The sequence below is a fragment of the Eublepharis macularius genome, chromosome 12 (genome assembly GCF_028583425.1).
Source record: "Eublepharis macularius isolate TG4126 chromosome 12, MPM_Emac_v1.0, whole genome shotgun sequence".
NCBI classification, from domain to species: domain Eukaryota; kingdom Metazoa; phylum Chordata; class Lepidosauria; order Squamata; family Eublepharidae; genus Eublepharis; species Eublepharis macularius.
In genome coordinates this window covers 37,391,872-37,402,767 of record NC_072801.1, presented here as the reverse complement: position 1 = coordinate 37,402,767, position 10,896 = coordinate 37,391,872, and the positions used below count along the sequence as shown (strand labels likewise).

Sequence of the window (10,896 nt, the reverse complement as noted above, 5' to 3'; positions counted from 1 at the left end):
TCTACTTTTTTAAAATATTAGATTTTAAATAAATATTTAAATATCAAATCAAATTAAGTAGCAAAATAACAAATAAATCTTGGTCCCTTTTGGGCTATCTTGGCCTCTCCCTCTATGTTGTGCCACAGCAGCTTTGCTCATCTGAACAGGACTTTCTGCAGATACCATCCTCTAAATGGGCAAAATCAACAGCTACCCACACATGGGTGTTCTCTGTAGTGGCCCCCACCTTATGGAATGGCCTGCTTGAAGAGGTCAAAAAAGCTCCCACTCTCCTAGCTTTCTGTAAACTATGCAAAACTGAATTATTCAGGAGGGCTTTTTCACTCAGGCAATAGGGCTGTGCTGTAAGGAAATAATTCAGAGAGATGTTTTGGTAAGGACAGGGACTGTAGACTATACTACTGAGTTAAGGTTGCTAAGTCCAGGTAGGGAAATTCCTGGAGATTCTGGGGGTGGAGCTTGGAGAGGGTGGAGTTGGGGAGGGGCCTCCGCAGGGTATAATGCCATAGAGTCCACCCTTAAAAGTTGCCATTTTCTCCAGGGGAACTGATCTCTGTCAGTCAGAGATCAGTTGTAATTCCTGGAGATCTCCAGCTACCAGCTGGAGGCTGGCAACCCTATACTGATTACTGTTTCTGGATGTAAATATGATCTTTCTGGGTAGTTTCCACATTGTTTAATAGGTCATATCAAATTACTTGAGTTTTGTTTCAGCAATGTTTCACCTTTGTATTCCTATATTTGGAATGATTGTATGTTTCTTTTCAAATTACTGTTATACATATCCTGAATATCTTGGCTGTTGATTGCATGGACTTATACTGTGTAATCTGTCTTGGGTCTTGGTAGGAAAGGTGGACTATAAATACCATAAATAAAAATTTAAAAACTTGCAAGTTTACACCAGGGTGCTCATTGGGTGGCAATCTTCAGATAGCACATGTAGTTCTGGAATTACATCTGATCTTTGGACTAAAGAGATCAGTTACCCTGGAGAAAGAGAGCAGCTTTGGAAGGCAGATTCTGTGGCATCCCTTGCCTGTTCCATCTTCTCCCGGCACCATCCCAAATCTCCAGAAATTCCCCAAGCTGGAGTTGGCGACTCTTAAGTGGTAACCTGTGAGTAGATCTTCTTGTGGGTAGGCACACTAGCACATCCTTTAGCACCCTCCCTCCAGACTCTGCAGTCAACTGTGCTGCCATTTATTCTGTCAGTCTTGGGGTTTAATGTCCCTGGATCTAGCAGCAATTTCCCACCAGCAGAAAACAGGACAATTTCCATTGATTCTCCCTACCACTACAGACACTCAGTTTCCCTCTTTTGCTGTTCTTGAGATCCCCTGTCAACCTGGAAGCAGGATATGGGGAAATCTGTGGGCTGCAGTGGAGGTAGAAGACAGGAAAGTTTCATTTTGCTGCCAGAAGCACTTTCTGTTGGCAGAAAATGATTGCAGGATCCAACCCATTTGATCAATACATTGGCATACGAACATGCCTATCTCTAACTCCACAAACAGTTTTAATATTGTATCATTTCCCTTTTGGTACTTGCATTCACCTACATCAGATGAGAACTGGAGAGGCATTCCTGATCTATGATAGTGGAATCTCCCCCCTTGGAAATTTATCCTAAACATCTTTCGGAAGCAGGGGTGGTCTTAGCTACAGAGCAGCGGGGCAGCTTTCCTGGGCCCCATCCTGGGGGGTCATGCTGGGGCAGCCAGCTGCAGTCCTGCTGAAGCTCCCATGGTAGCAACTCCTGGGCCCCCACAGCTCTATAGCTGATTGTGCAATGTGATGTCCCCCCACAACTAGGGCTGTCAGCTCCAGGTTGCAAAATTCCTGGAGATTTGGGGGTGGAGCCTGGGAAGGGGCCTCAGCAGGGTATCATGCCATCCAGTCCACCGTGCAAAGCAGCCATTTCCTCCAGGGAATTGATCTCTGCTCTGTCTGGAGAACTTGGATCATTCCAGATCTCCAGGTCCCACCTGGAGGTTGACAGCCCTACCCCAATGCTGATTATTGGCCCCTGCCCTGAAGCTGCCACTGTGACTCCAGAGGGTCTGAATTTGTAGTAGCAGCAGTAGTTTCACAGAGGCAACAATTTGGGGGGGGGGACACACACTGCCCACACACACCTAGTGGTTGTGCAGCCCCAGGATCTTTAAGACTGCCCCTGTTTAGAAGTAATTTAAGACCTTTTTCTTGATAACTTCATGGTTGGCGTTTGTGGTCTTCTCTTGTCAGTGAATACTGCAGAAATCTGTAGTCTTTGTTCTAGGCTCTTTTGAAGCCCCTCTGCCTGGCAAGCACACTTCCTCCCTTAGTCTCTGGATTTTCCTTCCCATCCATGTCTTAAGAGGGGCCTGATCCTCACAGGGTTTAGGTGTGAAATGGCTTCTGATGCTAGAAGCAGCCTTGGCTTATCTGATGACAAAGTTCTGCCTTGGCTATTCATGCAGAGAGCCCTTCCTCTCCTTATCACCCCGTGACTGCCCCCACGCATCTAGCTCTGAGGTGAAAGGTACTGCTTTGTTATTGTTTTAGTTGTGAGCTACCTGAATCAAAATCTGGAGCAGTAGCATAGAAGTTTTCTAAATAATTAAATAAATGCTTGCAGTTTCCACAATGTTGACATCTATGACTTGCCAAAGGGGGGGGGGGGCTTACAAGGGGTTCAATAAACCCAGCATGAAGAATAGAATTATTACAGTTCAAAGGGGCCTGGAGCTGGAAACTGAGGATGGATCTTTGCCAGAGCTGGTGGTGGTCTGATGGAGCCATTGCAGGCACTGGAGAGCAAAATCCTTTCATCCTTTTGTGCCAGGGACCTCTAAGAGCACTGAGGTTTCTGGTGTGCATCACCAAGCTAGTTGGGCAAAGGCAACAACAACAACAACATTCAATTTATATACTGCCCTTCAGGACAACTTAATGCCCACTCAGAGTGGTTTACAAAGTATGTCATTATTATCCCCACAACAATAATCACCCTGTGCGGTGGGTGGGCCTGAGAGAGCTCCAGAGAACTGTGACTAGCCCAAGGTCACCCAGCTGGCTTCAGTTGGAGGAGTGGGGAATCAAATCCAGCTCTCCAGATTAAAGTCCCGCGCTCTTAACCACTACACCAAACTGGCTACACCAAACCACTACACCAAGAAAAAAAAAAGAACATCTTGTACAGCCACTCGTCAGATATTTAGCTGTAGCCACCATTCATTTCCTGGATTGACTTGTCCACACAGAAGAAGTTGGCTGGTGTAGCTCAACCATAGCACAATATACAACCATTCAGATGCAGTTATAGCATACACCAGAAGTACAGCCCTGGCTCTAACAGCCACCCTCATACTTGCCAAAGAACTGCTGGTTGTTTCCAACTGGCTGCTGTTTCGGTCATTCCCAGTGAAGGGACGCCTGGGGTTGTAAGCCAGTATGGCGTAGAATGAGGATGGAATGTCAGATAGCCAGGGTCTGAACCCTGCCTCCACTCTGCCATAGAAGCTCGTTGGGTGACTTTCGGGCAGTCATTCCCTTGTGTGGTCTGCCTTCCCTCACAAGGTGGGGTGGGTCTTCTGAGAATAAAATGGAAAATGAAGCCCTAAGCCCTTTCTGGCCCCACTGGGGAGAAAAGTACAGTATAAATATCTAAATAAATAAATATCTAGGTACACTCAGTCTTAGTTTTTAAGCTCTTTTACCATCATATCCTTCTTAAGTTGGTGCCTTTTAGCAAATTCAAGCTGCGTTGTCTTAACCACAGTCTTCCTCGCCCTTAACATTGTGTTAAATATGCCCATTTTTTTTAGTTAAATCACAAGGGTTAACTACTATGTGCTTAACAGCATATCCCCCACCCCCTTTTCTCACACTCCCTATCAGTTTAGTGCAAATGGTATTACTCTCTGTCTCCTAATGGGTGGGTGGGGGGTAAACTAACTTGTGCTTTTGGTGCTATTTACTTTTAAGCCCTCACTAGCAGTGATACACATCCTTCTGGTGCATTAATGAAAGTCTATGTATCACGATGAAGTGATGTTTAAGATGGTTTTAACACCCTCTCCCACACTCCTGTTACTATTGTCTTCCGCAACTTCCCAGTCAGTACTCATATTAGGACCAAGGCAAAAGCCAGCTCAGGGGAGTGATTAACTTCCACAGCCCTACGGCATAATTCTGCTTCCCCACACAAGCTTTAACTTTCAAAAAACTTAACGGCAGACTTATGATCATAAGAACATAAGAACAGTCCAGCTGGATCACACTGGTGGTCTATCCAGTCCAGCATCCTTTCTTACATAGTGGCCAGTCAGTTGCTATGGAGAGCCAACCACAGGGCATAGAGGCTGAGGCCTTCCCCTGACATTTCCTCCTGGCCCTGGTATTCAAAGGTGTACTGCCTCTGAATGTTGAGGTTCCCTTTAGTCACCTGGCTAGTTGCCACATGACTCTATCTAATCCTCTTTTAAAGCCGTTTATGCCTGTGGCCATCACACATCCTCTGGCAGTGAATTCTACATCTTAATCACTTGTTGTGTAAAGAAGTATTTCCTTTTATCTGTCCCAAATCTACTGTCCATCAGGTTCATTGGATGCCCTTGAGTTCTAGTATTATGGGAGAGAGAGGAAAAAGTTCTGTCTGTCTACTAATCTTCCCCAGCAATGCAGTATGGCCCTCATTTCAAAAGCCTCCCCCCCCCCCCCCGGAGGCAATGGCTTCTACATTACCATCCTGAACAGCCAAGTCTGAAACCTTCATCTACTTCAGAGTGCCATGTAACCCCTCACCTGGAAAAATGTCAACCTTTGCAGAGTCCTCTAAGGCAGAAAAAGTTGTACCTTCGTCTCATACACACATCCATGAAGTAATTCAGAAGTGTAAGTAAAAATGGTGGGTTTTATCAGCCACTAAATACCAGCAAGGCTTGGATCCATTTCCTTGGACAAGAAGTTGTAATTATACAGTGGGGATTATCGATAAGTATTGATTCATTCAAAGCTGTTCTCTTTTGAAATTGTGTTCTCCTTCCCATTCCTTTTTCCACTCTGTGCTGAATAAAAAAAAATTAAATTGAATTGAATGTGCTTCCTCTCTTGCTACTGACTTCTGCTTGCCCCTGAGCCACTGCTAGCCTTAACCTTCTGGGATGCAAAGTGGAAAGAAGCAGAGCTTTTGAAAACAGAATTTTACTGGCTGAAATGAAAGCAAAAGGATACTTTTTATCAATCAAGATTTAAATATATCAGTAGCAAATAATACTGAGACAAAAAAATTGAAATCAAAACAACATTACTGCTAATATTAAAACATTAGTATATTTTAGAGTTTGTTAATAGAATGAATAGAATATTAAAAGACAATATATAGACTTGATGGGAAAAGAAAATTCACACATGCTATTAGTTAAATGTTAACTCTTCAAACAAAACAAGCTTAAAGGAGCCCACACAGGCGATTATATTGAGGATTTTTTAATTAGTTTATCTTGGAATAATGTACAAAGGACTCATAAAAATAATATTCACACTTTTGTCTTAGAAAGTTCTCCAAAGGAAAGGTTTCTTTCTATTGTATACACAACAAAGTAAAGAGCAAAAATCAGGACCCTGAAGAGGCAGGGGGGAGACTGCCACATACCCAATACAACTGAAATTCTATGTCCAACACAAGTATGTAAAGCGAGTTAAACTCATTGAAAATGACATCCACACACAATCTGAAAATAAGCATAATTCACAGACCATGGTAAATTAACACAATTTACTACAATTAAGGAACAACTTAGAAACGTGGCATATAATGAGATTTGACAGTAATACGGCTATCTCACCCTCCTTCAACAGCTTAGTATCATACCTTTAAAACAACTGCATTGTTTTAAACCCCAGCAGACTACGCAGCCTAATGCAAAACCTATATCCCACCAGTCAGTCGGTCAATGCAGAATGTGTCCATCAAAGCTAAAAAGCTTATGTGCTGATATAGTTAGCACGGCTCGCTGCTTGGGGTTGCCTACAATGAAAAGAGCTGCCTGGTTCATCCATTTATTTCTACAGTTTCATGTTTCTACTGTGCTACCTGCACTTCTGACCATGAGCTATCGGTCCCTGTTCTCTTTGCAATCATGCACATGGGAATGGGATAGAGCCTATAATAGCCTCCTTTGCCTGCTGGATGAACCCTTCCAATTTGATAGAAGGACCTAGCATCCACAGCCCAGGGGTACTCATTGTTACAAACCCATGGAAACCAGCTCCTTACTTTTAAATTTGTCTTTAAGTGGACCGTCGTGTAATCCACACATTCAACTCGGTTCTCTTTGTTTTTTTTAACTTTCTGAGGTCAGGAAGGAGAATTGCAGATCAGGCAATGATCAATTCACTGAGCCGCCCAATGCTGATCCGGAGAGGGAACTCCAGACAGTATGAGACAGAACACCGGCCCCACAGCCTGAAATCTGCCTGTTCCTGGGAATCAGCTGATACCAGACAACCAATCCTGAGCAGCTGTCCGCCAAACTCACCAGATTCCTTTCGTCTAAGCATTTCTTCATACATAAGCTCTCTTTCTACCTCCAGATTGCACAGGGACTTGATGCTGAACAGCAATCACTCCACCTCCTCAGAGTTTGCACACTGAGAGGTTTCTAGTTCAGCAGAGGACAGTGTTGATCCTCCCTGTTCTAAAGCTCTAAAATGGTGGTTGTAGCTGATGTGGGCAGTCCTGCTATACAAGACGGCACAGAAGCCATAAAGTTTCTTACCGTGCCCATAAAGATGAGTGGAAGGGTTAGGGGAAGGGACTTGCACAGAAGCTCCTGTAGCCTCTCTTGGAATAATGCTAACCTATATACAAGCCCTTTAGGCTATCAATCAAAACCAATCAGCAAGTATAGCCTCTGCATTCTCAAAAATGTTCACATTAAGTCCTCCAGGTCAAGTTTTGCTTTGCTCTCAAAGCAACATTTGATGCTGAAATTGTGTGTTCTTTCATTTCTCTCTATCTGCATTTGTAAAACATGCCGCAAAAAATTGATTTTTGGATTGCAGAACCTGGTTGAACTCAACTGAATCCTGGGAAATGGTGCCAGCATTCCACCTGTAATATCTCAGCCACTTTCAGTCTTCAGTAGTCAAATAAAAGAAAGGAACCTCTAATGTGGAAATCAAAATGTGCACTGCACATCATTAAAGCAACAGATCCTGTACCAGCAAATTCTCCCCTCCCCATCAAATTAATTAACACCTTTATATCTGGCTGGCTTCCTTTTAAATCCAAAAGACTTCAGGATGCCCTTCTCATTTGCCCTTCTTTGTATATTTTTAATTCTGTTTCTTCACTTTCTTGAATACTTAGAAGCAAGTATCTCTTCTTTAAAATACTTTAGAAAGGAATACAAACCCAGCTTTTATTCAAGTCAGCCATACGTATACCGGGCCCTCTCAACCCAGAAGGATTTTATTCCCTGCCTATTACAAAGGCAGAGGTTTGGAATCCAGTTTGTCTTTGATGTCCAGCTTTCTTTTTCAAGCCCCAAATCCTCACAACAGAGCTATAAAGTATTGCCAAAATATATGGGAGGCTGAACAGCAATCAGTTAGCTAGGCTGTAGCTGTCTCCCAGTAGCGCTTTGTTTCAATTTTTAACATATTTCCTTGTTGTCTAGATGTAGTGCTCTCTCTGAAGATCTGTGGATCGTAGTCTGTTTATAGTACATACTGTCCCTTATTAGTTGGTTAGCTGTCCTTTATGTTTTCAGAATGGCTTTTAATTAATATATTTAGCAACTGCGCCAAAGTTAGGAACAACCAAATACTTGCTCCATTTTGTGCACCCCCCCCGTTTTTTTTTAAAAAGAAGGGTGCTAAAGAGATCTGAATTAGGCTGATTTGTACAAAACTGAAGAAAAACAAACAAAACGGCATTCATTATGAAGACTGGTGATTAGGTGGTCATATAGGAATTTAGATTTTTAGAAGAAAAGGTAATTCCATTCCTTATCTGCTATGCTGACCCCCTCCCCCCAAGACTTCATCAAGCTATTATGAAGCTGCAAATTATTTGACCAAATCAATTTGACCAGTTACTGAAGGCCAATGTGGTAAAATCAACACCAATTTATGGTGGTGCTAAATTTTTTAAAGCAAAATCCATAGAAAGAGAAAGCTTACTGGGAGCGGACACAGTGGGAGGTGTTGACAGCAGATGAATTGAATAGCATCTTTTATGAAACAGTTAATCCTTTTATGAAACAGCTAACCAATTAATACTTTTATGGTGCCATTCTTCTGACACAGAGATCACCATGTTTCCTTTTTCACATGTTCTACGTGTTGCAATGGCCACCAGAACATACGTTTGACAGAGAGCAAGAAAACATCAAAAAGCAACATTAAATGATAAAAGCAGAGAGGATGCTTTCAAATGCCACTGCTACCTTCTGACCACTACCGAACGCGCTCAGATTCAAGACTAGAAATGCATTTCTGCTTTCTTGGTACCAGAATCAAATGTTTAGGTGGCATCCTATTGCCATGGTAGAAGATGGAGGTCAAGATAGCACCAACTCTCTTATTTTAAGTGCTCTGGCAAATACATACAAGAAGATATTCTAACTTCCTTTAATTCTGCTACAAATCTTTCCTTTCTAAAGCAGCAATTTGTTCCCCTTTTTGCTCACGGCTGCTCTTTTCACATTTTTCTTACCAGTCTGCATCCTTAACATGATCAGAAAACAAACATCTTTCTTGATGAAGACATTTCTAAAAAATGCAGTCTTTATTAAAAACTGCAGTTGGTGGTAAATGTCATTGGTGAAAAATGTCATAACAACTGCAAAGGTTATGAGGGTTTTTTGGTTTTGCCTTCTTCTCTCCCTCTACATCCCCAATGAAAATTGCAGAAGGAAGGTAATCAACCCACAAGGGGCTAAAGCAGACATTAGCTCTCCTCCCCCTCGTTCTGCTGTTCCCTACTGCTGTATGGACAGGAAAATGGAAGGCAGCAGCTCCTTCCAATCAGGAATACAGTAACCTACTAAAGTACTAGATTCTGGAGAGAAAGACTAGCTTTATTCTGATGCACTGGCAGATTTATGCAAAGCACGTTCAGTTCTTTTGGACCATATGGGTGATGGACATCAAGCAAACAAACACACCTTCTTAATTTCACATCACAAATAGCAACAAGAAGATAGCTTTCCTTGAACAGTGATGAATCAACCCAACAATTGATTTTTCTGATGTTTGGTTTCCAGGGGGAGGATTTGAACCCGGGTCCTGGGTTCCTTGACTGCAACCCTCATCTTCCCCACTGCTGCTGGTGTGTAGTGTCAATAGAAAGTCATTCATTTTTCGAGAGGCTGATCATTCAGCCACTGGCTCTCCAGCCAAGACCACATTGCCGTATATGTAACTGTCAATCCACTGTGCCATTTCTGCACATCCACACGCATGACAGATACGTCCTCATTTTTCTCCTACTTCTGTTTTGATCAGTACCTAAGCACATCTCTGATAGGGTACCCCAACTCCATCGAACCTACAATCACTAAAAAGCCTGATTATATAGCAAAGATTTTTTTCCAAAAATGATTCAGAACAGCGAAGGCATTTTTGTGGGAAAGAAGCTCCTGACCCTGCAGAAGTATTGAGATTCTCTCCCACTTGCCTATCAATTAATTAAAGATCTCTCTAAATTACCAACAAAGGTTTCCAAATCATGGCAAATCCATCTATCCCTGTTCCGGATGCACATCTTAAAAATTTCTGATATAGCCCTTTCAATGAGCAAGTAGAAATTCCCCAAACGGACATTTTTCAGTTAAAGTGCATTTGCCAGAAATCCTAAACGTCAGCTTGTGACAGGTTGCTACCTTTCTATATCCCTTCATCTTTCTGGGCTGGATGTCTTGCATACCCAGAGAATGGGCTACGAGTACCTTTTAAAATCTCTGCATTATCTGCATCGTTATTTTTCTTGAGAGGAAAAATAAATATATTTTAGCTTCCCTGGTCTCTCTGTAAGCTAAACTCTCTCCAGGATCCAAGCATCACTGCAGCTGGTCGAGTTGTGTCCTGTCTTGGGATCCTGTACAAGATGTGCCCATTTGAAAAGAGCTGTTGTGGAACTGTATCTCCCAAAGAGGCAGACTAAGGAAAACAGGGTCCTCATCCTGATCTCCCAGCGCTCACTGACAAAACCTCCACCGAGCTCAGTACTTGTTGATCCCAAAGATGCGGACGCCGTGCAGCTGGGGGAGCTTAGGGATCAAGACGCTCATCAAGGAGATTGTGTTGATGATGAAATGCATCCGGTCATATTTGGTGTAGAAGCTGGTGAGGAAATAACTGCAAAGGAAAGGAGAAAAGTAGATTTACTTCAGTGTGCTTTATCCTGTTTTTCTTCTCCCTGGGGACCTAAAGCAGCTTACCAAAGCACCAGTGTGATATAATGGTTAGCATGTCAGACTAGGGTCTGAAAACCCCAGGTCTGAATCCCTGCTCTGCCATGGAAGCTTGCTAGGTCACCTTGGGCTGGTCACAAACTCTCAGCTCAACCTACCTCATAGGGATAGATCAAGATGGGTAGCCGTGTTTGCCTGTCTGTCCAGCAGCAGCAAAAATCCAGGTATCTGAAGATACATGAGGTATTTTCAGATACCTCAGGTATCTGAAGAAGTGAGCTGTGATTCACAAAAGCTCATACCCTACCACAAATTTTGTTAGTTTTACAGGTGCTACCTGCGGCCCCCGCCTCAATGGTGGTGCTGGGCCTGACTTTATGGCATTATGTCCCAAAGGTCCCTCCTCTTCCCAAACCCGATCCTCCCCAGGCTTCACCTAAAAATATCCAGAAATTTCCCTACCTGAAGTTGGCAACTCTAATTCTAG

General features: G+C 43.0%; 1 protein-coding gene across 2 annotated transcripts in view; it reads right to left on the bottom strand.

The window, feature by feature from the left end:
* Positions 1-5,459: 5,459 nt before the first annotated feature.
* The window catches only part of ORMDL3 (ORMDL sphingolipid biosynthesis regulator 3), a 32,454-nt gene continuing 27,017 nt past the window's right edge, over positions 5,460-10,896 (bottom strand). For both annotated transcript variants that reach the window (XM_054994961.1, XM_054994962.1), the window contains exon 4: positions 5,460-10,353. In XM_054994961.1, coding sequence (XP_054850936.1) covers positions 10,218-10,353 — 136 coding nt within the window. In that variant the 3' untranslated portion in view covers positions 5,460-10,217. The remainder of the gene's footprint in view (positions 10,354-10,896) is intronic.